The sequence below is a fragment of the Heptranchias perlo genome, chromosome 38 (assembly GCF_035084215.1).
Source record: "Heptranchias perlo isolate sHepPer1 chromosome 38, sHepPer1.hap1, whole genome shotgun sequence".
In the NCBI taxonomy this organism is placed as follows: Eukaryota; Metazoa; Chordata; class Chondrichthyes; order Hexanchiformes; family Hexanchidae; genus Heptranchias; species Heptranchias perlo.
The window spans coordinates 10,476,120-10,504,001 of NC_090362.1; the positions used below are offsets into that span (position 1 = coordinate 10,476,120).

The 27,882-nt window shown below is 44.9% G+C and overlaps 2 protein-coding genes across 4 annotated transcripts in view; one reads left to right on the plus strand and one right to left on the minus strand.

Annotated features, from left to right (window-relative positions):
* The window catches only part of LOC137304728 (leucine-rich repeat-containing protein 49-like), a 238,100-nt gene extending 227,210 nt beyond the window's left edge, over window positions 1–10,890 (minus strand). For all 3 annotated transcript variants that reach the window (XR_010958635.1, XR_010958634.1, XM_067973404.1), the window contains exons 1-4: window positions 10,640–10,890; window positions 5,604–5,675; window positions 2,936–3,023; window positions 378–551 (exon numbers count right to left, since the gene is read on the minus strand). Coding sequence is in view for 1 of the 3 variants with exons in the window: in XM_067973404.1 (XP_067829505.1) it covers window positions 378–551; window positions 2,936–3,023; window positions 5,604–5,675; window positions 10,640–10,681 (376 nt within the window). In the remaining 2 variants the exon portion in view is untranslated. The remainder of the gene's footprint in view (window positions 1–377; window positions 552–2,935; window positions 3,024–5,603; window positions 5,676–10,639) is intronic.
* A 7,175-nt stretch (window positions 10,891–18,065) lies between these two features.
* Window positions 18,066–27,179, plus strand: larp6a (La ribonucleoprotein 6, translational regulator a). Its single transcript, XM_067973405.1, has 3 exons — window positions 18,066–18,951; window positions 19,845–20,040; window positions 21,866–27,179. Exons 1-3 carry the CDS (start codon window positions 18,383–18,385, stop codon window positions 22,949–22,951), a joined length of 1,851 nt encoding a protein of 616 aa, XP_067829506.1. The 5' UTR covers window positions 18,066–18,382; the 3' UTR covers window positions 22,952–27,179.
* The last annotated feature ends 703 nt before the right edge of the window (window positions 27,180–27,882 follow it).

Below are 27,882 nucleotides of genomic sequence, written 5' to 3' on the forward strand. Positions count from 1 at the left end.
TATGCCCCCTTGTTCTGGACCCCAGTATCATTCTGGTGAATCTGTGCTACACCCCCTCCAAGGCCAATATATCCTTCCTGAGGTGCAGTGCCCAGAACTGGACGCTGTACTCCACCTTCACCATACGGACTGCAACGGTTCAAGAAGGCGGCTCACCACCACCTTCTCAAGGGCAATTAGGGATGGATAATAAATGCTGGCCTTGCCAGTGACGTCCACATCCCATGAACAAATAAAAAATGATGGGGTCTAACCAGAGCTCTGTATACAGCTGTAACATAATTTCCACCCCTTTGTATTCCATCCCTGAGAAAAAGGCCAACATTCTATTAGCCTTTTTACAAACTAAACCAGAATGATTTATAAACTGTAAGTACCTGGTAAATAGGGCAAGGTTCCTTGACTGTGAGACGGGGAAGGGACAGCGCTATGAGAGCCCTGTCGCGATCTGCATTTTATTGAAAGGGGAACATGTGACGACATGTCCCCAGCTGTTACTCGCGACATTGACTCCGAGTAGTAGTGGATCGGATCCTCATGGCACATTGTGTCTGTGAATGACATAAAAACTGGATGCAGCATCTTCTTGTGTACAGTCAGCCTCATTATAACTTGTGTACATGACACGCTGCTGAATATGGAGCTCTAACAATTTACACACAAGAATAAACTGACTGTCAACTGCAAAAACTCATGCAATAGTCACTGTGAATAGAAAATATAACTAAATCAGAGGTTCCCGAACGTTTTTTTAGCTGCGTTCCCCTACAGAGATTCATGGTCCTATTTTTCTATGATTAATGTTAGTGTAGATATTGCTGATAACCCAGAATACCTCAGCAGTTTGGTAACTAGCTGTTTTAATTCTGCTCCCTTACACTTTTGGCTTTTAATATGAAGTCCAATCGTATCATTAGACCTCTCTGGGCAAGAGATCCCTCGGAGCTGCTCTCGCTTCGCTGGAGTTACTTTGCCGGAAACCCAGTTTCAAGGGCTCATGAGGACTTTGATGCATGAACAGCAAAAACGGACACACCACAGAGCTGCAGAACTCAGGGAAAAAAACATTTTAAACAGATTTTGAAGCAGAGTTGAGGGGGCTATTTATTTATTTCGCTAAGGCAGTGAGGAGCCCAGGGCTCATGAGCATTTCCAAAAAGAAATGTATGCTGCACAGAGCTACAGACCAGAAAGCAAACAATTTTCTTTGGTAACTCAATGAAAGACCTTTAAACTGAGAAGCATTGAAAATGCCTGTAAGCTCAAACAGTTTGCAATGGATGCCTGAGTTCTGTAGAGAGCAGAGTCAGGGAACAGCCTGAGGGAGTTGAGGAGAGTGCTACAGCACCGCCAATAAAGAAAATACCTATCTGAGGCATTGCCTGTTCCTGAGCTACAGCTGGCACCCTCCTGACCACCTTGTCATGCCCCCCAGTTTAGGAACCTCTGTTCTAAATCATCAATATTCTCAAAGATTTAATGCAACACGTATTTTACATGATCTTCAGTGTTTATATTGCAATTTGTACTGCTTCTAATTGTGTACTGTGTACAGTTGTGTGGTTTTTTTAAACCAAAGTTGAGGGTAAAGTTAGAATTCATGGACACTGTAAATGCATGGGAGACTGTGTAATGAGAGGAAATCACTTGGAAGTTTGGTTAAAACCCAATTAAGTCTTTAAAATACTGAGTTGACAGATCTTCACATATATGGCATCACAGGAATTGCTAGACGAAAAAAGACCAAGGTCCATCTAGTTTGCCTTCTACCATCCTGTTAGTCGCATGATACATCGATAATGGAGCTGTTGACTAATCATAGCAATCAATAGTTATCAATGAGTCTACAACAGACCCAGACATGAGGCGAGGAAAACCCCTAATGGTGGAGAGCTTTGGGAACCATAGATCCAGTCACCTGTTCCCCCCAAGCCTGTTACACTTACCACATGTCATGTCTTAAATTACTCATTTACTGTATCCCAAAATGTTATTTTCTGAAAGAAATCTATCTAATTTGCATTTGAATAAATCTATACTAACTGCTTCCAGGGAGTCTCTTTCATAGGTTGACCACTCGCTCACTGAAATTTTGTTTCTGAAGATTAGTTTTGACTTTACACCCCCTTTCCCGCTTCTAGCGCAGGTCATTTCCTCTGGTTCTGATGTTCTGGTCAAGGTGAAATAGCTGATCATGGTCGACATTATCTAGTCCCTTTAGAATTCTAAAAACAGTAATCATATCACGGACGGGCAAGTAAATGTGAGCAAACGCATTTAGAATTTTGGAAAACTTTCAAAACATCACATTTCCAAGGAAAAAATTGTTCCAGTAATTTGGATATGATGTCATTTCCACAAAATATGAAACATCAATATTACACCATATGGAGTCAAGTGTCTGACCTGAATCTTATTATAAACCAAACGATATCTGTTCTCAAGTGAAAGACTATACATTGCCCAAAGCAGCCAAATCATAAGGATGAGCAATCAGCACGTTACTTCCACCCTAGTCAAGGTAAATATAAAAATCACAAAAGCTGGAAATCTTAAAAATAACTGGAAACTTACATTTGAAAAAGAAAAGCATCAACATTTCAGATGGAACCCAATGTTAGGGTCTGATGAAGCATCCTAACTGAATGCTGACCCATCTGTCACAGGTGCTGATTGCCCAGCTGTGCACTTCCAGCAATCTCTACTACCTCCCCCGTGCTCAGTGCTCGCAGTGCCCTGTACCCGCTCCAGTGCTCAATGCTGGCGGTGCCCTCTCCAGTGGTCAATGCTTGCAGTGCCCTGTACTCTCTCCAGTGCTCAGTGCCCTGCATCTCTACTAGGACCATTTCACTGCTGGAAAAGTGTCCACAGTTCCCCATAATCCCAGTCATATGAACGGCTGCATTCAAATAAAAGCTGGCGTGAGGTACTGTACCTGGTTTGGAAATAAAATTCTTGTCACCATCTACATGTAAAACCTTGTTATGCGAAGGAAGCAGATCCTTGTTTAATCTACAGTCAACCTGCAAAAAAAAATCATATTAACATTTCTGTGGACTGGAATAGGACTTTAGCCCCTGAATTATGAATTTCTTGCATGGCTCTGGTCACTGAGTGAAACCACAAAACACCAGTAACATACTAAAATGAAAATTATTAGAATTTCACAACATTAAAGGCAGAGAGTAATTGCTACTGAAGTCTTCACATTTGTCCTGGAGAGAAATGGAACACTTTTGATTCCTAACTCAACTCTCAGTTCATCAATTATCTTGCATTTTTTTAAAAATCTACTCGGGATTTGGGCGTCGCTGACAAGGCCGGCATTTATTCCCCATCCCTAGTTGGACTTGAGAAGGTGGTGGTGTGCATTCTTCTTAAACTGCTGCAGTCCATGTGGTGAAGGTGCCCTCACAGTGATGTTAGTTGGGGAATTCCAGGATTTTGACCCAGCAACAATGAAGGAATGGCGATATATGTCCAAGTCAGGACGGTGTGGAGGGGAACTTGGAGGGATGGTGATGGCGATGGCGTTCCCATGTACCTGCAACCCATGTCCTTTTAGGTGGTGGAGGTTGCAGGTTTGGGAGGTGCTGCTGAACAAGCCTTGGCGAGTTATTGCAGTGCATCCTGTGGATAGTACATACTGCAGCCACGGTGTGCCGGTGGTGGAGGGAGAGGATGTTTAGGCTAGTGGATGAGTTGCCGATCAAGTGGCCTTCTTTGTTCTGGACAGTGTTGAGCTTCTTGAGTGATGTTGCAACTCCACCCATCCAGGCAAGTGGAGAATATTCATGACTTATGTCTTTTGGTGGTAAGGGGCTTTGGGGAGTAAGGAGGTGAGCCACTCACTACAGAATATGCAGCCTCTGTCCTGCTCCAGTAGCCAAGGCATTTACGTGGCTGGTACAGTTGAGTTTCCGATCAATGGTGCTCTCCAGGGTATTGATGGTGGGGATTTCAGCGATGCTAATGTCATTGAATATCATGGGGAAGTGGTTATGCTCTCTCTTTTTGGAGATGGTCACAGCCTGGCACTTATGTGGCTCAAATGTTACTTGCCACTTATTTGCCCAAGCTTAGATGATGTTCAGGTCTTGCTGCATGCGCGTAGTTACTGCTTCATTATCTGGGGAATTGCGAATGGAGCTAACTCTGTACAATCATCAGCAAACAGCCCCACTTCGAACCATACAATGGAGGGAAGGTCATTGATGAAGCAGCCGAAGATAATTGGGCCTAGGATGCTGCCCTGAGGAACACCTGCAGTGATGTCCTAGGGCTGAGATGATTGACTTCCAATAACCAAAACCACTGCTAACACATGGAGTAGTTGAGGCGAATAGCATTAGATGCATTCAAGGAAAAGCAAGGTAAGTACATGAGGGAGAAAGGAATAGAAGGATATGTTGACAGGGGGAGATTAAGTAAATAGAGTGGGAGGAGGCTCATGTGGTGCATAAACACCGGCATAGACCGGGCCGAATGGCCTGTTTCTGTGCTGTAATTTTATGTAAATCTTCCTTTGTGCAAGGTATGACTCCAGCCACTGGAGAGTTTTCCCCCTAATCCCTATTGACCAGTTTTACTAGGGCTTCTTGATGCCACACTCGGCCAAATGCTGCTTTGTCACTCTGACCTCACATCTGGAATTAAGTTCTTGTGTCCATATTTGGACCAAGGCTGTAATGAGATCTGGAGCCAAGTGTTCCTTGCGGAACCCAAACTAATATCGGTGAGCAGGTTATTGGTGAGTAAGTACTGCTTGATAGCACTGTTGATAACTCCTTCCATCACTTTGCTGATAATTGAGAATGGGTTAAAAGGGCGGGAATTAGCGAATTGGTTTTGTCCTTTTTGTGGACAGGACATAACTGGGCAATTTTTCACATGGTCGGGTAGATGGCAGTGTTGTAGCTGAACTGGAACAGCTTAGCTAGAGTCGCAGCTAGTTCTGGAAAACAGGTGTTCAGCACTACAGTTGGGTTGTTGTCAGGACTAGTAGTCTTTGCTATGTCCTGTGGACTCAGCCATTTCTTGACATCATGTGGAGTGAAGCAAATTGGCTGAAGACTGGCATCTATGAAGGTGGGGGCCTCAGGAGGAGGCAGAGAAAGATCCACTCGACACTTCTGGCTGAAGACAGTTGCAAATGCTTCAGCCTTGTCTTTTGCACTCATGTGCTGGGCTCCGTCATCATTGAGGATGGGAATGATCATGGAGCCTTCTCCTCCTGTTAGTTGCTTCATTGTCCACCACCATTTGCAACTGGATGTGGCAGGACTGCAGAGTTTTGACCTGATCTGTTGGTTGTGGGATCACTTAGCTCTATCTGTAGCATGCTGCTTCTGGTCCAGACATTGTCCAAATTGATATTACTTAGGAATCTTTCAGCTGTCAGAGAGGAAATTTCCACCAACCAGTCTAAGCTGGATTTAAACCCAAGTTACAAAGACTAAAGAAATGTGCATTAACAAAATTTCTATCCACTCCATCATGTCAGTTGTTTAAACACTAATTGACCGTCTATTAACAACACTGAAGAACTCAAGATTCTTCACTAATTCCTGCAACCTGTCACTCATTGACAAACATCTATTTACCTGCTGTTTCTGGGATAATCGGTCCCCGACAGATGAAGCTTGGACAGTTAACTGAAGACTACAAGTATTTATCTGCAAACAAAATAGTGGAGTTACAGTACCTGCAATAAATACCTCAAGTGGAATGTAATAATAAAGGGTAGTGTGCCAGAAGCTTAACTATCAGCGTGAACATGGTGAACAGTTAAACTTTAGTGTGCAAGAAAGATTGACAACTGCTTTTGTATACAAATGTTGAATGGAAATATATGTTTCTAAATCTCGTCAAAAAAAAATTATTGTTGCATTGTTGTTGTGACATGATCATGCGAAAAAGTCACATAGAAACATAGAAAATGGGAGCAGGCGTAGGCCATTCGGCCCTTCGAGCCTGCTCCGCCATTCAATATGATCATGACTGATCCCCTATCTCAATACCATATTCCCGCTCTCTCCCCATACCCCTTGATGCCTTTTGTGTCAGAAATCTATCTAGCTCCTTCTTATATATTCAGTGACTTGACCTCCACAGCCTTCCGTGGTAGAGAATTCCACAGATTCACCACCCTCTGAGTGAAGAAATTTCTCCTCATCTCAGTCCTAAATGTCCTACCCCATATCCTGAGACTGTGACCCCCTCAGCCAGGGGAAACATCCTCCCTGCATCCAGTCTGTCTAGCCCTGTCAGAATTTGACACGTTTCAATGAGATCTCCTCTCATTCTTCTAAACTCTAGTGAATACAGGCCGAGTCGACCCAATCTCTCCTCATACGACAGTCCTGCCATCCCAGGAATCAGTCTAGTGAACCTTCGCTGCACTCCCTCTATGGCAAGTATATCCTCTCTTAGGTAAGGAGACCAAAACTGCACACAATACTCCAGGTGTGGTCTCACCAAGGCCCTTTATAACTGCAGTATGACATCCTTGCTCCTGCACTCAAATTCTCTTGCAATGAAGGCTAATATTTGCCTTCCTAACTGCTTGCTGCACCTGCATGTTTGCTTACAGTGACTGGTGTACAAGGACACCCAGGTCCCTTTGTACATCAACATTTTCCAATCTATCACCATTTAAATACTCTGCTTTTCTGTTTTTCCTTCCAAAGTGGATAACTTCACATTTATCCACGTTATACTGCATCTGCCATGTATTTGCCCACTCACTCAACTTGTCTAAATTGCCTTGAAGCCTCTTTGCATCTTCCTCATAACTCACAATCCCACCTAGTTTTGTGTCGTCAGCAAACTTGGAAATATTACATTTGGTTCCCTCATCCAAATCATTGATATATATTGTGAACGCTGGGGCCCAGCACTGATCCCTGCAGAATCCCACTAGTCACTGCCTGCCATCCCGAAAAAGAACCATTTATTCCTACTCTCTGTTTCCTGTCTGTTAACCAATTTTCAATCTATGCCAGTATATTACCCCCAATCCCATGTGCTTTAATTTTGCACACTAACCTCTGATGTGGAACTTTATCAAAGGCCTTCTGAAAATCCAAATACACCACATTCACTGGTTCTCCCTTATCTACTCTACCAATTACATCCTCATAAAACTCCAGTAGGTTTGTCAAACACAATTTCCCTTTCATTAATCCATGTTGACTTTGTCTAATCCCATTGAATTTTTCTAAGTGTCCTGTTATCACATCCTTTATAATAGACTAGCATTTTCCCTACTATTGATGTTAGGCTAACCAGTCTGTAGTTCCCTGTTTTCTCTCACACTCCTTTTTTAAATAGTGGGGTTACATTTGCCACCCTTCAATCTGCAGGAACTGTTCCATAATCTATAGAATTTTGGAAGATGACAACCAATGCATCCACTATTTCCATGGCTACCTCCTTTAGTACTCTGGGATGCAGAATTATCAGGCTCTGAGGATATATTGGCTTTCGCTCTGCTCCACTTGCTAATGTATAAAAACTTACCTAACATTTTGCAACTCTCTCCTCTCCCCTCCACCCTGAAGCTGCTGACTTTTACTGTGGTTTCACAGGTACCAGCAGCCCAAGGATACCTTACCCAAGTGGCCATTCTCCTTGTGTCAGTCTGGACATTGAGTGTCTGTAAGTTATTGAGCCCTGGGGAGGGGCAGAGGAAATCAAAGCTAGGCCAAATCCTCTGCTCATCTAACATCCAAATACAGCATTCCAACAGAAGTCATTGGATAATAACTAGGATGTGGTATGGCACCGAAAGGTCGAGAGTTAGAATCACGGCTAGTGCTAAATTTGTGGCTGGCACTGGGGGAAAAAAAAAGTCCATGAAAACTACTGGATTGTTGTAAAAACCCAAGGGAACTTGCCACTCCTACCCTGGCCTGGCCTCCATATGAATCTAGTTCACACTACTTTAACTTAGTGCCCTCTGAAGTGGCTTAGAAAGCCATATTGATTGTTTGCAAAAGTGAATTTTAGCAGTTCATCATCATCCTTTGCAGGGCAACTAGGAGTGGATAATCAATGCAATCTTGCCAGGGCCGACCCCAGGGATCAAACACAGCCACTTTGACAACTATGAAAACAATCTTCTCACCATATGATCAATATCACATAAATGAAAGAAACTTGCATTTATATAGCACCTTATCATGGTCTCAGGACGTCCCAAAGCGTTTTACAGCCAACGAAGTACTTTCGAAGTGTAGTCACTATTGTAATGTAGGAAATATGGCAACCAATTGGCACACAGCAAGATCCCGCAAACATGAATGTGATAATAACCAGATAACCTGTTTTAGTGAGGTTGTTTGAGGAATAAATATTGGCCAGGACACTGGAGAGAACTCGCCTGCTCTTCTTCGAAATAGTATCATGGGATCTTTTATGCCCACCTGAGAGAAACATAGGAACAGGTGTAGGCCATTCAGCCCCTCAAGCCTGTTCCACCAATCAATTAGATCATGGCTGATCTGTATCATGGCTGATCCATCTACCAAACAAAAATCTATCAATCTCAGTTTTGAAATTTTTAATTGACCCCTAGCCTCAGCAGCTTTTTGGGGGAGAAAGTTCCAGATTTCCACTACCCTTTGTGTGAAGAAGTGCTTTCTGACATCACCCCTGTATGGCCTAGCTCTAATTTTAAGGTTATGCCCCCTTGTTCTTGACTCCCCATCGGAGGAAATAGTTTTTCTCATAAGAACATAAGAAATAGGAACAGGAGCAGGCCGTACAGCCCCTTGAGCCTGCTCCGCCATTCAATAAGATCACTGCTGATCTTCGACCACAACGCCACTTTCCCACCCGATCCCCATATCCCTCGATTCCCCAAGAATCCAAAAATCTCAGCCTTGAATATACTCAATGTCTCAGCATCCACAGCCCTTTGGGTACAGAATTCCAAAGATTCACAACCGAGTGAAAAAATTCCTCCTCATCTAAGTCCTAAATAGCCGACCCCTTTTTCTGAGACTACCACCCCTAGTTCTAGACTCACCAGCCAGGAGAAACATCCTCTCAGCATCTACCTTGTCAAGCTCCCTCAGAATCTTATATGTTTCAATGAGATCATCTCTCATTCTTCTAAACTCCAGACAGTATAGGCCCATTCTACTCAATCTCTCCTCAGAGGACAACCCTCTCATCCCAGGAATCAATCCAGTGAACCTTCGTTGCACTGCCTCTAAGGCAAGTATATCCTTCCCTAGATAAGGAGGCCAAAACTGTACACAGTATTCCAGGTGTGATCTCACCAAAGCCCTGTATAATTGCAGCAGGGCTTCCTTACTCTTGTACTCCACCTCCTTGCAATAAAGGCCAACAAACCATTTGCCTTCCTAATTGCGTTCTATACTTGCATTCTAACTTTCTGTGTTTCTTGTACGAGGACAGCCAATTCTCCCTGAACATTCTCTACCTACCCTACTAACTCCTTTGGTCATCTTAAAAACCATTCAAGGGAATACAACCCTAGTCTGTGCAGCCTGTCCTCAGAATTTAACCTTTTTAGCCCCGGAATCATTCTGGTGAATCTGTGCTTCACCCCCTCCAAGACTAATATATCCTTCCTGAGGTAAAGTGCCGAGAACTGAACACAGTACTCCTGATGGGGTCTAAACAGAGCTCTGTACAGCTGTAACATAACTTCCACCCCTTTATATTCCAACCCCCTTGAGATAAAGGCCAACATTTCATTTGCCTTTTTAATTATTTTTTGTACCTGTCCACTAGCTTTTAATGATTTCTGTACTTGGACCCCATAATCTCTCTGCTCATCCACAGATCCCAGCATCTCGCGATTTAGAAAATACTCTTGATCTATCTTTCTTGGGTCCAAAGTGGACGACCTCATATTTCTCCACATTGAACTACATCTGCCACAGTTTTGCCCACTCACTTAATCTATCAATGTCCCTTTGCAAATTTGAGAGGGCAGACGGTGCCTCGGTTTAACATCACATCTGAAAGACAGCACCTCGGACAGTGCCGCGCTCCCTCAGTCCTGCCCCTCCGACAGTGCCGCGCTCCCTCAGTCCTGCCCCTCCGACAGTGCCGCGCTCCCTCAGTCCTGCCCCTCCGACAGTGCCGCGCTCCCTCAGTCCTGCCCCTCCGACAGTGCCGCGCTCCCTCAGTCCTGCCCCTCCGACAGTGCCGCGCTCCCTCAGTCCTGCCCCTCCGACAGTGCCGCGCTCCCTCAGTCCTGCCCCTCCGACAGTGCCGCGCTCCCTCAGTCCTGCCCCTCCGACAGTGCCGCGCTCCCTCAGTCCTGCCCCTCCGACAGTGCCGCGCTCCCTCAGTCCTGCCCCTCCGACAGTGCCGCGCTCCCTCAGTCCTGCCCCTCCGACAGTGCCGCGCTCCCTCAGTACTGGCACCGGGAGTGTCGGCCCGGATTATGGGGGTTCGAGTCTCTGTAGTAAGGCTTTGCCATAATAAGCACAGACATCAGATACTACATACCTATAATATATGAAATTATAAAATAGAATTAGATTATCTATTCAATACTGTTTCTAGATTACATGGAACTAATCATTTATATAAATTAACACTAACTCTGTTAACTGAGGGCCGGGCCCCGTTTCCATGGTTACCGCGCGGCACTCACCGGGTTACCGAGCAGCCGCGCCCGGTACTTGCTGGGCAGCATCGCGCCGGCTCTCACTCCGTTACCCCGGCCTTTCCTTGGATCCCGCCCCGGAATCGTGCTGTCTTGTTCCCGCGCCGCGGCAGCTGCTCACTGCGACTCTCTCTCCCCCCCCGCCCCGGCTCCGGCTCCGGCTCCTTGACAACCGCCACTTCAGAGGTACCAGCAGCGCCCGCGCTTTGGTCTTCCCCGCGCAAGACGAGCCGCGACACATGGTCCGCAAGCAGTCGCTCCGCCCCAATCGGGAAATGGGTTCTTTCAAGAGCTTATCGAAAGGTGTAAATCTGAATCTGGTGTCATTGTTGGAAATTGTTCCATAAAACAAACCTGGAAAACTAACAAAGGCTGCCTAACAACTTCAAAAAACTGCTACCTTTTAATCAAGTAATGCCACCAAAAGTGCAGTGTTGCAGGGCTTGGGACGTTAAGCAGTGGATGTAACCAACGCACATTCACTCAGAATCCTTTCTTGTGGATAGAAACTACAACTGCAGTTCTCGGTGGTATATCAGCCTCAGTCAGAATCCTATTTATCAATCGTGGAAGGAATCTCGAATGCAGCATTTTCAGAAATGCCTAGCAGAGTCAATTCCTGATATCCAATTAATAATTGACATCCAAGACCGTACCCTCCATCTCCATCTAGCTTTTTAAGGGATCTAATCCAGGTTTCAAGATTGTGAGAGGTTTTGAGAGAGCAAATAATGGAAGATTGATTACACTGCTTGGTGAATCAGTAATAAGGGGGCTCAGACTCAAACAAAGAAGAAGTTAGAAGAAATTAATTCATGGGGGGGTTATTAAAACATGGACGGTGATGGAAGAGTGGACCAGGGTGTTGCAGAGGGAGCGGGCCGTTCAGAATGCTGAAAGGGGAGGGGTAGATGTGTTTGGTGATGGGAATGCGCTGGAGATGGCGGAGGATGATACGTTGAATGTGGAGGCTAGTGGGATGGAAGGTGAGGACAAGGTCCATCTAGTCCATCTTCTACCATCCTGGTAGTCACATGATACAACAATAATGGAGATGTTGACTAATCATAGAAATAAATCTCTATAAATTAGTCTACAACAGCCCTAGGCATGGGGTGAGGAAAACCCTCAGTGATGGAGAGCTTTGAGAAAGGGGATATTGATAAGATGGTGGAATGGGCAAAAAAGTGGCAGATGGAGTTTAATGTTAGCAAATGTGCGGTGGTACATGTTGGTTTAAAAAAAATAAAGTCATACTTTGAATGGGGGAAAGCTGGGTGATGTAGAAGAGCAGAGGGATTTGGGAGTTCAGGTTCATAAGGTGTTAAACGCAGAACCTCAAGTGGATAAGGCCATTAAGAAAGCTAATGGAATACTCTTTTTTAATTCATTCATGGGATGTGGGCATCGCTGGCAAGGCCAGCATTTATTGCCCATCCCTAATTGCCCTTCAGAAGGTGGTGGTGAGCTGCCTTCTTGAACCACTGCAGTCCATGTGGTTCTGAAGGTTCTCCCACAGTGCTGTTAGGTAGGGAGTTCCAGGATTTTGATTCACCGATGATTAAGGAACGGCGATATATTTCCAAGTCGGGACGGTATGTGACTTGGAGGGGAACGTGCAGACGGTGTTGTTCCCATGTGTCTGTTGCCTTTGTCCTTCCAGCTGGTAGAGGTCGCGGGTTTGGGAGGTGCTGTCGAAGAAGCCTTGGCAAGTTGCTGCAGTGCATCCTGTGGATGGTACACACTGCAGCCAATGTGCACTGGTGGTGAAGGGAGTGAATGTTTAGGGTGGTGGAGGGGGTACCAATCAAGTGGGCTGCTTTGTCCTGGATGGTGTCGAGCTTCTTGAGTGTTGTTGGAGCTGCACTCATCCAGGCAAGTGGAGAGTATTCCATCACACTCCTGACTTGTGCCTTGTAGATGGTGGAAAGGCTTTGGGGAGTCAGGAGGTGAGTCACTCACCACAGAACACCCAGCCTCTGACCTGCTCTTGTAGCCACAGTATTTATGTGGTTGGTCCAGTTAAGTTTCTGGTCAATGGTGACCCCCCCAGATGTTGATGGTGAGGGATTCGGCAATGGTAATGCCGTTGAATGTCAAGGGGAGATGGTTAGACTCTTTTGTTGGAGATGGTCATTGCCTTGCACTTGTCTGGAGCGAATGTTACTTGCCACTTATCAGCCTAAGCCTGGATGTTGTCCAGATCTTGCTGCATGCGGGCACGGACTGCTTCATTATCTAAGGGGTTGCGAATGGAATTGAACACTGTGCAATCATCAGCGAACATCCCCATTTCTGACCTTATGATGGAGGGAAGGTCATTTATGGCAAAAGGTATAAAATGTAAAAATCAAGATATAATGGTGAATCTATATAAAACTTTAATAAGACCACAGTTGGAATACTCTGTGCAGTTTTGGGCTCCACACTATAGGAAGGATGTTGAGGCAATAGAGAGGGGACAGCACATATTAACTAGTATGCTGCCTGGCATGAGGAAATGCAAAGACAGACCTGAAAAATTAGTGCTGCTTTTGTTATTACAGAGGCAATTAAAGGATGATTTTGTAGAAATGCTTAAAATTACAAAGGGTAGATAGAAACTGACTGTTTCCAGTATTTGAGAGGGTTTAGAATGAGGGAACATATATTATAAGATTAAATGTAAGAGGTGTAGGGAAAAGAGCAGGAGAAACATTTTTACAAAGAGGTTGGTGAGGCTGTGGAATTCAGTACTGGAGTTGGTGATTGAAGGAAAGACCATGTCAACATTTAAGAACAGATTAGATGAGTGATTGAAGGAAAAGAAAATAAGAGGATAGGGGAAGGCACGTGGGGAATGGATCGTGCTTGTGTGGAGAAATAACACCAACGCAGGCTGGTTGGGCCGAATGGCTTGTTTCCACATTATAATTTCATAGAATCATAGAAAATTGCAAAACAGAAGGAGGCCATTCGGCCCATCGTTTCTGTGCTGGCTGAAAAAGAGTCAACCAGCTTAATCCCACTTTCCAGCACTTGGTCCGTAGCCCTGTAGGTTACAGCACTTCAAGTGCACATACAAGTACTTTTTAAATGATCTGCCTCTACCACCCTTTCAGGCAGTGAGTTCCAGACTCCCACCACCCTCTGGGTGAAAACATTTCTCCTCAGCTCCCCTCTAATCCTTCTACCAATTACTTTAAATCTATGCCCCCTGGTCACTGACTCCTCTGCTAAAGGAAATAGGTCCTCCCTATCCACTCTATATGGTCCTGCCATAATTTTATACACCTCAATTAAGTCTCCCCTCAGCCTCCTTTGTTCCAAAGAAAACAACCCCAGCCTATCCAATCTTTTCTCATAGCTAAAATTCTCCAGCCCTGGCAACATCCTCGTAAATCTCCTCTGTACCCTCTCTAATGCAATCACATACAGTTTCTTTGTATGTATGTAACGTTCTGTGGTAGCGTTCCCTTATATATAAAATATTTTAGTTCCTTGGTAAATGCACCCTCTTCCTTTTGCCACATTATTAGAGAAAAACAATGTGAAGAAAAAGCAAATATGAGACACTTCAATTTCTAATAAAAGTGAATGTTGCAAATTAGGCTAAATAGGTAGTCAAGATTCTACCATATAAATGAATGCACCTCCTGGGAAATGCTCTATAAGTAGGATCGGATGTTCTGAAAAACAAGCCAATCAATAAAAACTCAAAGCACAGGAGCGGATACTGAATTTTCACTGGAGTGCTCTCTAATCATCTCTGCTGCACAATGTACACTGGTACATTAAAGGAGCGGAGGTACAAGGTACTGCAGTACAAATGCACACAGATCTTATTTTAAAGCTACATCTCCAGCAATGTCTTTGATCAGCTCTCACAACAAGTCCTGATCAGAGAAGCATAGCCATATTTGGATTGCAGAGCACTGCCAGCTGGGTGCAATTATTGCAGTGAGCACAGTGCAGACCAGGCCCTCTGCAGCACAGGGTGCACTAACACTCAGAGCTACACTGCATAAAGCAGAAATCTAAATTATATCGAGCATGTTAAAAATACATGACCTTACACAATCTCAATCAGTATGCTTTTAATTCATAGGAAGCCGTTTAAAAGAATTGTATTTAACTTGTTAAATTGAATATTAGTTTATTGCCCTTTTTTATTTTATATGCCCACAAAACAAACCAATGATAGGGCAGTTGAAGCATAGCAGTACAAAACTAGGGCTAGGAAAATTGCACCATTACAAAAGTTCACATCCAGATCAGCTGGAATTGCTTCCCACAGGATAGTGAGTGAGATTGCCAACTTAGTGGCCAACTGAGGCTAGGTTTTGTGTAGTGAACCCATGCCCATGGAGACTGCCCAAACTCATTGCACACTGGACCCTCAAGGCCACAATTAAGAGTATGATCAAGAATGTTCTTTGTTAATGTCCCTTGTTGTGGTTTATCAGAGTCACTGTAGATATTCCATAAATAAACCACAACATTGGGACTTTCTTGGGCATACTCTTAATTGCGGCCATACAATGTTACTGATACTTTTTTCCTTGTCTATTCTTACTCCGCCTCTCCTGAATGAATTGATTCCTTGCTATATAAATGTAAGTTCTTTCTTTCTTGCTGGGATTTTGCAGCTGCCCTCTGGGACCAAACACCCACAATCATGCGGGATCAGACAGGAGTGGCTAACCTTTCACAAGGCTCAGTGTCCAAGAAGCCTTGTGCTCTGACAAAGTGCCACATGCTTTATATCTAGTGTAGCAGCATTCTCATGGATAGTCTCACTGTAACTCTAGCTAGTACACAGATCCCAGGCCATGCATTTTGAAATCAAGCCCATCAAAATGACCTTTGACATGCTTTGTTTCCCACTATTTTCTTGAAATTTGAATTGCACTCTCATGCCCTTCTCTCATTTTTTTCTCTTGATATCCCTTTTTTCCCTCTCTTGTTCCTTCTTTCCCCTCATTCTTTTACTCCCTGTCTCTCTCATTCTTTCTTTCCCCTTCCCTCTCTCCTGGTGTCACAGCCTCCTGCATTTACTAAAACCAGGAGAATGACACTCACTGTGGTGACACATCAGATTCTCTCAGTGTTCAAACCCTGAGCAACATACAATAAACAGATTTTCCATTTACAATTCGCTAATTTACAGAAAAGAGCATTCATTTTGCGTGTAAAAGTTCACTCTTCATTTCACCAAAACTAATACAAAATACCCGAGAGGCTTCAATACGCTGAAGGGTTCTGCTTGTGGTCATGGTGGTTCCTTTACTGGGTTCCAGATCAAATTATCGCTAAAGGTCAGAGTTTGCAAGAGGTGCCAAGCTGTGTACAGTAGCAGAGTCAGGATTAAAATGAATTAGTTTGTATTGCAATTGCTATAGTTCAAAATATATTGCTCGCCAGGTAATGCTGTTTTACTGAGGCCATTCGCATCCTCTCGGTTATTCTGGGACTGAGCACTTTTTTTCATGGACTCTAATACATGCAGATAGCTCCCCATCAATTTAGTCAAAAAATATGCCTGGGCTTGTCTGTTCTGGAGTCTTTAGGGTTTGAAGCTTAGCAAAATATCAACTTATTCCTTCATATTCCAGGCATAGGAAGAATTGGCATTTATACAGCGCCTTCCATGACCTCAGGACATCCCAAAGCGCTTTACAGCCAATTAAGTATTTTTGTAGTCACTGTTGTAATGTAGGAGGGCAAGTTACTCGTGCAATTGGCAGTCTCATTTGGGGATCTGGTGCACTCAATCCCCTCCCATCTAGACCAATTGGGGTATGTGCCCTACATGCAGTGTGACTCAAATTTAAAATTAACATGCTTGAGTTTATATTGCTCCACGGCCTCATCCCTCTATCTCTGAAACCTCCTCCAACCCTACAACTTCTCCCTCCCTCCTCTCCAAATTCTCTGACTCAGTTCTTTTGTGCATCCCCCATTCCAGCCCAGCAGTGCCACCCCGCTTCAGCCACCTAAGTCCTGCTCTCTGGAATTCCCTCCCTAAACCCCTTTGCCTCTTGGCCCTTCTCTCTGCCCTAAACCCCTTTGCCTCTTCACCCTTCTTTCCATGCTAAAGACCCTTCTTAAAACTTTGAACAAACTTTTGGTTATCCTTTGAATGTCTGTTTTCTTTCTCAAGCCTCTGTGAAGCGCCCTGGACCGTTTTTCTACGTTAAAGACATTATATAAATCTAAGTTGTTGTTACGATGCATCTCCTGCTAGAGTGCAGGAACACTGAAATTCACACGGTTTAACTACGGTCACCTGTACTAAAATTACGAGCGAGCACTGGTGTGATGGATGATCCACGCACGAGATTAACAGTGTGAAGGGCACCCGGCTTTGCTCAGAAACCCTCTCTCTATATCTCTCTCCATGTCTATCTAGCTTTCTGACTTTCTGTGTGTCTCTCTTTCTTTCCCTATGTCTCTCTCCCTCTCTGTGTCTGTGTGTGTGTGTCTGTCTCTGTGTGTGATTTTCTGTGTGTGTCATCTGTGTGTGTGTTTGTCTGTGTGTGTGTGTGTGTGTGTGTGTGCATCTCCCTGTCTCTCTGTCTGTCTCCCTTTCTATCTGGGTCCCTGTCTGCCTGGTGTGTCTGTCTGTGTGTGGGTGTGTGCCTGTCTCTGTCTATGTGTGTGTGTGCCTGTCTCTCTGTGTGTGTCTGTCTATATGTGTGTATATGTGTGCACGTGTGTCTGTCTGCCTATCTATCTGTGTGTTTGTGTGTCTATATATGTCTCTTTTTAATCCAACATTAATTCCCTGATCCGGCCTGTATGAGTCCGTATCTCATGTCGATATGGGTTGTGTGAGGTTGCAGCCCGTTTTGTTTTCCGAGGGGGCTGCTCCTCAAATTCTGGTTGCACTTCAGTCCCATGCTCCTGATCTTTGGCCACCCGGCGAGGAGGGGGGGGTGGGGGGCAGGCAAGTCAGAGGACATCCTCGTGGGTCTGCTCCTGGACCTGTCCAAAGTGGCCGACTACAGGTCCAGGCTAGACGCAGTCCATCGGGGCGGTCGCTCTGACTGTCTACCTCTCTTCCGAGGCATTCTCTGCGCCCGGGTGGCCCTGGAGAGGGAGCACGCAGAGTCTGCCGGTACACGTGAGGCTTTCCGCGGCCGGTGGGCACCGCAGGGACTAGAGTGCATCCTTGATCAATATAATAAATATTATTTGGGTTTGATTTGTTTTTTAAAAATAATAAAGCACACCCTAACCGCCACCCCCCCCCCCCACTTCTTAGAAAGGGGGGCCTAAAAAAAAAGGAAAAAAATTCCCTGATTCGGTTTTGGTTCGGATTAATCCAATTAGCCGCCTGATGTTTCGCTCTCGATGATTGGGACATGACGAGGCCGCGGCCCTTGAAAAGCTGCCCCGGGTCAGGGCCAATCCCCTGCTCCCTGTCCAGAGGCTTCCAGCCCCAGCCCAGGACCGGTTCCCCTATCCACAGGCTCCCGGCCCCAGCCCCCCCTATCCACAGGCTCCCGGCCCCGCACTCGCTGCCCCGGGCCGGTTCCCCTATCCACAGGTTCCCGGCCCCGCACTCGCTGCCCCGGGCCAAGGCCGGTTCCTCTCTCCACAGGCTCGCTGCCCCGGGCCAGGGCCGGTTCCTCTCTCCACAGGCTCGCTGCCCCGGGCCAGGGCCGGTTGCCCTATCCACAGGCTCCCGGCCCCGCACTCGCTGCCCCGGGCCAGGGCCAGGGCCGGTCCCCTGCCCTCGGTCTCCCCATGTACAGCCTGCAGGGAGCTTTCCTGCGCTGGGCCGTGTTCCTGGCGCCGCCGCCGCTGCGAGATTCGCTGCCACTGGCCGAGGGCGGCTGGCTTTTCTCGCCGAATCCGAGGGTCCGTTACAGATGGAGCGACCCGGCTCCGGCTCAGGGTCAGCCTCAGCCCCCGGATCAGGCTCAGGCCCAGCCCCCGCCCCAGGGCGGACGGAAGGAGGAGCCTCCAGCCGACCGCAGCCACAGCCCGCCCTCGGCAGCAGCAGCCCGGCTAGGCGGGCTCGCCGCTCTCCGTCGCCTCTGGCTCGACCTAATCGGGTCCCCGGTGCTGTCCAGCCGCCCGGCGATGGAAGAGGCTGCGCTCCCCGGCCCGGCCGGGACTGAACCCCCGGAGCTCGGGCTCCTGTCCCCTGGGGAGGCGGCTCGCCCTACCCCGCCAGTGCAGATCCGAGTGGCCATGGCCGAGGAGGAGGAGGAGGAGGGGGAGGAGCCCCAACCCGAGCCGCAGCTGCCCGCCGGCAGCGGGGGGAGCGGCAGCGACGAGGAGGCGAGTCCGGGAAAAGTGGAGAAATCCAGGTACCGGGGGCCCGGACCTGGGGGGGTTGAGCCTGAATCTGGGTCTAGGCCCGGACGGGGGTCCAGGCCCGGACCGGGGGGGGGGTGTCTAGGCCAGGGGGTCTAGGGTGGGAGTGGGTGACCGGCTTTTCATGTTGGAGCCACTAATTCAGGTTAAGTTTGAATCCGTTGCCTCCCCTGCAGGTGGTGATTCTGGGCCTCGGGTTAAGCCGCCCTCCGGCCCGATGTATCACTGGCCCCGCGGGAGCCTGGACTGTGGATGTTCCATCGAAACCAATGTTCAATCCTCTCTCCCTCCCAAGACACCTGGTGGACCAGCCCTTAGAACCGCAACACAGGAGGCGGCCATTCGGTCCATCGTGCCTGTGCTAGCTCTTTGAAAGAGCTTTCCAATTAGTCGTCGTTCCCTCTTTCCCTATAGCCCTGCAAATTTCCAAGTATTTATCAAATTCCAGATCATAACTTGCTGTGTAAAATAAATTCATCTTTCCCCCTGGTTCTTTTGCCAATTAGCTTAAATCTGTGATAACAGGAAGGTGGCTCATTTGTGGATGTTGGGTGATGATTGGTTTAAGGTTGACTGATGCCCCTTGAGGTTGAATATCTTGCAGGCACTTCATAGCTCTTGCATAAGTTGGCAGCTTCAGGAAGAGGGAGAAGAAATCTTTCAGCATATCAATACCCAACACACTCCTTGGGTTTACTAAGCCTAATGCTATAACAATAATTACTATTGTGAGCAGTCTGTTCCTAGATTCTGCTGGCTGAGACCTTTCCTGTTATTGAAGGACAGGAGTTTAGTCTTTATTGCATGCAGTATCTCTAAACCACAAGTTAAGTATAAACTTGCCTATTAAATGAAGCCTTTTGTTTAACTGTTGAACGCCTTTCAGTGGAGCAGACAATGACCAGGATGAGCTGGACAGTGATTGGAAGCCACCTGACCCTGAGCTGCTGCAAAAACTAATTGCTCAGATTGAATACTACCTTTCTGATGAGAACCTGGAGAAAGATGCATTTCTTCTGAAACATGTGAGAAGAAATAAAATGGGCTATGTCAGTGTTAAACTGCTGACCTCCTTCAAAAAGGTACTTTTTAATATTGCTGCTTGGTTGGAGATTGCAATGGGGAAAAACATTCCAGCACCCAGCAAACAGCTGGGCTAAGGTGTTTCATGTGATCAAAGATTTATTTGCATATCTCATGGAAACTGACTTTTTTGTTTGTTAAACACAAATGAACTGCAGTCATCAGAGCCTGTAGTGCAATTTGTGTAGCACAAAAGAAGATGCTTGAGTTAGACTTTCAGGATTCCAGTTCTGACAGCTCAGTGGATGTGTGTTGTGATGTTGTACCATATGCATACTGATTGAGACTATTTTGGATTCAGTTTAAAATCCTTTGCTGAATTAGATAATTTACTGGGTGGTGGATAATATATAATTAGCCACCTACCTCAGTTGTGGGGAGGAGGGAAGAACTTGCATTTATATAGCACCTTTCATGACCTCAGGATGTACCAAAGGGCTTTACTACCAATTAACTATTTGTATAATCACTTGCAATGTAGGAAACACAGCAGCCAATTTGAGCACAGCAAGGTGATAATGACCAGATAATCTGTTGGCCAGGACACCAGGAGAACTCCCCTGCTCTTCAAATGGTGTCTGGGGACCTTTGTTACATCAAACTGAGACAAAAATTTACTTGGTTCCAGTTCCTGATTCCTGCTGCAAAGTGCAACCCTGATGTTGGAGGACAGATGATGTGCCACCCCTCCTCCATGGTCCTGTGTCTGGGCTCACATGAACTGACACTCAGGTGTCATTAGATGTCTGCTGCCTGACCCCCTCCCAATATAAGTCACTCAAAGGGAGAAAAAAGGGAATTTGGGTATCCTGCATTGGTTGAGTTAAATTGAGCTGAGCTAAACTAATCAGTCCTGTTAAACTAGATCAGTTCAAAGTGAAAACTTCCATCCTGATAGGCTCTAACAGTCTGCCTTTGTCCTTCCCCTTCCACAAAAGGAATAATCTCCCCAATCTGCAGAGCTCGGTCTGTGGTCCCAGAGAACTGACCGAACTTAATCGGGTCTGTGGAATTTGTGACTTTTAATCTTTGAGCTACTTGGGATTTTAGGAATTGTAGATTTTAAGAATAGTACACAATGCTACTTTTTTATTGCCTGAATGGAAAGATTGATGTTACTTTCCCTTAATAAATCTTTTAAAATTAGTACTTAAACCAGGTACAATTTGCCTGGATGAGTGCAGCTCCAACAACACTCAAGAAGCTCGACACCATCCAGGACAAAGCAGCCTGCTTGATTAGCACCCCATCCACCACCCTAAACATTCACTCCCTTCACCACCGACGCACATTGGCTGCAATGTGTACCATCCACAGGATGCACTGCAGCAATTTGCCAAGGCTTCTTCGACAGCACCTCCCAAACCCACAACCTCTACCACCTACAAGGACAAGGGCAGCAGGCACACGGGAACAACACCACCTGCATGTTCCCCCCCCCACCCCCAAGTCACACACCATCCCGACTTGGAAATATATCACTGTTCCTTCATTGTCGCTGGGTCAAAATCCTGGAACTCCCTACCTAACAGCACTTTGGGAGAACCTTCACACACAGACTGCAGCAGTTCAAGAAGATTGCTCACCACCACCTTCTCAAGGGCAATTGCGGATGTGCAATAAATGCTGGCCTTGCCAGCAACACACTCAACACATGAATGAAAAAGTGTGTCCTCTTTACATTGGTTAGTTTCTTTTTGTTTGTTAACTGCAAGCTCATTGTGCTGCTGTAATGGAGTCACTAATGTAGTTAGTGAATTGTAGATATAACCTATCCTAGTTGCTAAAGTAGGCACTATTAAAACTGAATCTTTTCTGTTCTAGGTGAAGCACCTCACTCGTGACTGGCAGACCACTGCCTTTGCTCTGAAGCACTCTGAGCTACTGGAGTTGAATGAAGAAGGGAGGAAGGTGAGAAGGAAGACTGCTGTTCCAGTGTTCCCCAGTGAAAATCTTCCCAGTCGGATGTTGCTGGTACATGATATGCACATGTGTCCAGAATTTCAAGATTTAAACCATAACCAGGAATCTGAAAATGGTGGCTTGCAAGAGAAGATAATGGAGTACGTGCTGAAGGTATTCGGCTTGTTTGGTACAATCTCTTCTGTTCGTGTTCTAAAGCCTGGGAAGGAGCTTCCTGCAGATATGAAGAGATTGAGCAATCGGTATTCACAGTTGGGAATGAAAGAATGTGTAATTGTGGAGTTTGAAGATGTTGAATCTGCAATCAAAGCACATGAGTCGCTTGGAAAGATAGATGAGGGCATGAAAGTGGTGCTGATAGGGATGAAACCACCGAAGAAGAAAGTTATCAGAGAGAAGACCAAAGAGTCTGAAGATGTTGGCAAGAATGGGTCTAAAAGCAAATCTGCCAATAAGCGAGTGGAAGAGCTGCAGTACACAGGTGAAGATTCCTCTGCATACAGCTCATCAGAACCAGAAAGCAACCCTGCATCTCCCATGCTTGGCCGCAAGCTTAAACCGAATAACCAGCTGAGCCCCAACACCTATCAAAACAATCACCTGAGTCCTAACGGATCACCTCGATCCAGTCCATGGAATAGTCCACGTACAAGCCCATCGATGCAGCGGAAAAACACAGCTCCCCGGAAATCTCCACTTACTGTAGATGCAAAGCTCAACCCTGGTATAAGCCCTGAGGTTGGAAGTAAATGGACTGACTATTCATCTGACAGTAGCACTACACCATCAGGCAGTCCATGGGTACAGAGACGAAAGCAGGCACAGGTGATATCACATGAGAACAGTCCAGTAGGCAGCCCTATGCTTTCTAGAAAAGTGCATAATACAGGTGGACTGCCTCCAGGAGTAGTGCGACTGCCCAGAGGTCCAGATGGTACAAAAGGATTCCAAACTCTTACAGAAAGGAGTAAGCCAATTGTAATCTGAAGTTTTGTTTTGTCCTGTTCCCTGTAACTAACACCTGTCTGCTTTGTGTACCTGGCTATTGGAAATTATTTCAATTAGACCAAATGTATCTGTTTTAGTAAGTGTTTAATAATTCAGTTGCTATTTGTTGCAGTAGTGAACTGCAAAGTTTTTTTTTTAGTTTTCCAACTTTTTGGGGGAAGTATCCTACCTTTTTTATTTGAGCTTTTGTTGAGGCAAATGGGCATTTTCCTAATTACTTGTGGAGGGGGAAAAAAGCATTAGCTGCCAGCACAAGTTATGGTAGCCACAAAAGGGATGAAATTTGGCTAACCTGACACTACTGTGAAAGTGAGCTTGCTGCTGGTTATCAGCCAGGAAAACCTGGGATAGACTTGGAGTTATTGGATTGTGACTGACCCTCCAGAGGGGGAAGCTTTTGTCCAGTGTTGAGCTGGTATTCACATTGGGACCAAAATAAGGATTGTGTATATTGCTGTGATGCAAATAAATGCAGATTAAGCAGTGTTGGTATTTTTTTATCTTGATTTATACTTGTATTTAATGTAATGTGCAAACTGATCTTTTATTTTCCTCCCTTTAAGTACTCTCTGATCACATGTAGGTTCCATGAGCACCATTCACCCTCCATTTTCTCACCCAGGTGGTGATGCTACTTGAGTCTTTATGGCATCAGCAGCAAATGCTGGCATTTTACCATGAGCTTGTTAGCATCAGAAGAATGGTTAATGTTTCAAAGTAAGTCTGGGCCTGGAATATTAACCTGAGCTACTGATGATAAATGCTTTAAATAAACAGCAGGTCCTGTACTTGTGTAGGTTGTGGTATGCTATTGTCTGAATGTTTCACTTGAGTGAAATTGTTCCTTTCTGTCCTGTATTCAACTATAAACTTCAAATTAACATTAAGTTGTAGATATCTTGTGCAGATGTGAATCTTCCCTTCATGCTGAGGTTCTTAATTCCATAATCCATTTATACTTATCAACTTACTGCTAAGGGTCCACTTGACTTTTTGTTAGGCTGCCCTAACCTGCCTAAAGGCCCATTACTGTTTAGAGGAGGTACTAGGTTAAGTAGCTCTGGCAAGTTTAAGAACACACACTTGACAATCTGGAAAGGATACTACCCTGTAGATAGATGTTACTGATATACTGTAGCCAATCACCATGGTAACTAACTTTCCACCCCTGACAGCTCACTTATACACAGAGCAGTAGTATGGGAACAATTTCTACACATACCATCCAGCTTTGACCAGATAATAGAAAGAAAGCACTTATTATAGGGTATCTTCAGCATATCCCACAGTGCCTTGCAGCAGAAGTAAATGGTCAAAGTGGGTAGGATGCTGGGCAAACTCTCCTGATCTTGTAGTATGAGGAGGACTTTGGCTTAATATCTTTCAAAAAATGGCACCTGTGAATGTAGATTGTGTACATAGATTGTGTACACAAGTCTCTGGCATGGGGCTTGAAGCTATGCCTTGCTGCCTCAGGCAAGAGGGCCAGCCGTGTGGGACATTTATGGAATTCCAACCACATTAGCTCAAGCTGACCCATCATCTAAATCCAGTTCTGGTTGGACAATGAACATAGCCTAGCTGCTGTCATCCACATTTGGAGAACATTTTAAAAAGGCAGAATCTGGCTTTGTTTTCAACCAAGGCTGCAAAGTTTTAACAGCTATTTGTAGTGCAAGTAAAACTGGCAGAGAATAGGCTCAGTTGTTTCAAATGAAAGTATTATTGCATAAGTGTGGCAAAATTCCAAACATCCTGGCTTTGATCAAGCTCACACAATGACTTGATATTCATCAAGTGGCAATGTCTACTGACTAACATTGACTCTCTGCCCAAAGCTCCAGTGAGATCTCTACCTGTAGGATTAGTTTGCCATATGCTGCATACCTTGTCCATGGAGGTAAGTAGGATATATCCAAAATGCACAGTCAAGGGTATCCTAACAAATGAGCATGTTAAACAGCAGTAGTACACCACCTAAAACTGCAGTTTACCTGCACAGATATGTTTCTAGCTACTTTAAACTTTACAAGCTGAAGAAAGAATGCCAACAGCAGTAACAAGTGAACTGCTGCAGGTTCCATTATGGTGAATGGTCAGTCCCCTAAAGTACTGCAGACCTACCCAATTTACTGTACATGCCTGAGGAGTTAATTTGGTTCTGACCCTGCACTGGATGGTTTGGTAAGCCAATATTTTTTTTAAAAATCATTCCATGGAAGAATGGTTCTTAGTAGCAGCTGCTTGGCTGTAGGCACTGATTGATGGATACAAGTGTTTATTTACACCTGGTCTCCACACAACACCTAGCAGGCAGCTACTGTCCTGAGTTAGTTTGCTCCATCACCCTTTCTTGCCACAAATCCATGTCATAGCTTGAGCGCAAGGCAGACCTTCTGTGCCTACTGTGGAGTTCTGAACCATAAAGGAGAAATGTTTCATACAACACATTTAACTTTCAATTTGCCATCACTGAAGGACTGTGTCTAGACTGAAGCTGCCATCTACCAGTGCCCATAGTACAAAACAACTAGAGCAGATCGTGCCTCTGGCCTAACTGGATGGAGGGCACTTATCTCAATTGATCAAGATGGGTAGGGGGGGAGCGGGTTAAGTGCACCAGATCCCCAAATGAGACTGCCAATAGCACGAGTAACTTGCCCTCCTACATTACAAGTGACGACAAAAGTACTTCATTGGCTGTAAAGCACTTTGGGAATTCTTTCTATGCCTGGAATATGAAGGAATGAGTTGATGTTTTATTAAGCTTCAAACCCTAAAGACTCCAGATTAGACAAGCCCAGATATTTTTCACTAAATTGATAGTGAGTTAGCTGCATGCATTAGATTCCAATATGCATCTTTTCAAAGTAGAAACACAAACTTAAATATGTGTACGACATACCATTTTATTCTAATTATTACTATGCTTTGCATATGTGAACAGCAATTTACTTCAATCTCAGTAGAACCGCACAGCTATCATTTCTATTAGTTTCATGTAAAAAAGAGTGTATTCCAAGTAAGAAAGTCAAATTACCTACCTTGTAGGGTCCTTGTTGGTCTTTGTTCATGAGCAGGAAGCATCCTCCACACAAGCATCCTACAGCCAGATGTTCAAACACCTACTGGGTGGTGCCCCTATGATGTTGGGCAATGCCAGCCCTTGTGATATCCCTTCATAAAAGGCCTTGATATACAAAAGCAGCTGTTTGATTTTCTCAACACTGGATCTACATTCTTGACTGCAGAGGGTTTCTGTTGGCTGGTCAGAAGCAGGATAGTGAGCTCAAACTGTTAGCTATTAGGATTATGGTAACTCCCCTTTTTATAATCCATTGCCCTTTTGAAGTTTGGTAGTTTGACTTTGTTCAACTTAGTTCTGAGGGCCATGTTGACTGTTTGGAAGCTCAGCTGCTTACTGAATTCAGGTTTTTAGAAAGTACTCCACTTCCCACTGACACAGTATGTAAATATTGTAGGATGTGGCACTGAGACAGATCCCAGGACAGTAGTGGATTCAAATCCTGATTGAAATTGAATTAGCTAATGTCAGGTACTGTAAGAAAAGGGTTAATCAGACTGTCCTGAAGTCTGCTAATATTATACTGCTATTGATTTCTCTTCGTATTGTAGTAATATTAACCTTTAGCTTTTGCCCATTAAGTGAGCAAGTATAAGTCAATTTAGATGGAGTGACCACTGAACTGTTGAATTAAGACTGACCTTAAAGCAATGGTCAGTTTAGACAATTAAGCTAATTAAAAAACATTACAAGTTCTGCAGAAGGACTAAATCATCCTTTTTAGAAGCAGGAGATTAGTATGCAATGTTACAGATTTATAATAGAATAGCAACAAAAGTGAAATAAGATAAAGTAGGGGAGTTGTACCGGTCTATGGAAAAAGAACTTGTTAAAGCTGAAGTTATTGATAAGGGACGTGGGAAGAAGCTCATTAGAATTCACTTTATATGGTGTATTATGTCATACAGAAAAGGGTGGATTGTCACGTAGAAGGAGTAACAAAAAGGTATAAAAAGTGGGTGTTGGAACAGATACTTAGGATTTCAAGTTCTGCAGCCTGTGTACCGAGCTCGGAGCTGTAAGCGTTTGAGTCCTCTGACTAAACTCGCAAGGTTTATGTCATATGTACTGCTTCTTTAAATGTATGTTTTACTGTATATTTAATAAATCTGTGCTATCTGACATTCAATGTTGCAAACCCTATTGATTTGAGTAAAGTAAATAAGAATACATACATTTATCCCTCCTCTAACAGTAGCAGTGAAGGCATTATAATTTTGCCTTCAGATTAGGAAGGATACAAAACTAGGATTTCCACTCATTCCTGATCACAAACCAGTGATCTCGCCTGGAAAGTAGAACAGATGCTTATTGTAATGGCACCTGTGGTAAAATTGCCGAAGACTCACTGTCCAGGCTCAAATAGACTGGTATGTACAATCAGCAGGATACCTGTGGCTACTTGGTTACTGCAGGGCAAAACTCATTGCTGTCGTTTCCCCCAGCAGAATTGTGCAGAAACCAGTCATTTTTAACTAAGTGACCTACACATACAGCAACCAGAGAAAAAAAATGACAAACATAGTAACATCAATCAGGATGCAAAGATTCTTGGTAGAGATCTGAAAAGGACAAGTAATGTTTGACTAATTGATTTTTTTGAGGAGTTCAGTGCATCAGAGAAAGGGAATAGTGGATGTGAACAATCTGGTGTTTGACAAGGTGTCACATAAGAGATTTAGTTTGAAAATGAAAGCACATGGTATTAAAGGGATGTAACTAGATGGACAGAGGTGGCATGGGGACAAAGCAAAGTGTAGGGGTAAATTATTTTTCCCGATTGGTGAGATATGTCATTGTGCATCGTTTTGTCTTTCCGTCCATT

What these genes read in the sequence shown, in the direction of transcription:
- larp6a (XM_067973405.1), top strand. Translation starts at nt 18,383, where the DNA reads ATGTACAGCCTGCAGGGAGCTTTCCTGCGCTGGGCCGTGTTCCTGGCG. An exon ending in GGAAAAGTGGAGAAATCCAG is followed by an intron (nt 18,952 to 19,844) that starts GTACCGGGGGCC and finishes AACGCCTTTCAG; the next exon opens with TGGAGCAGACAATGACCAGG. An exon ending in TGCTGACCTCCTTCAAAAAG is followed by an intron (nt 20,041 to 21,865) that starts GTACTTTTTAAT and finishes TTTCTGTTCTAG; the next exon opens with GTGAAGCACCTCACTCGTGA.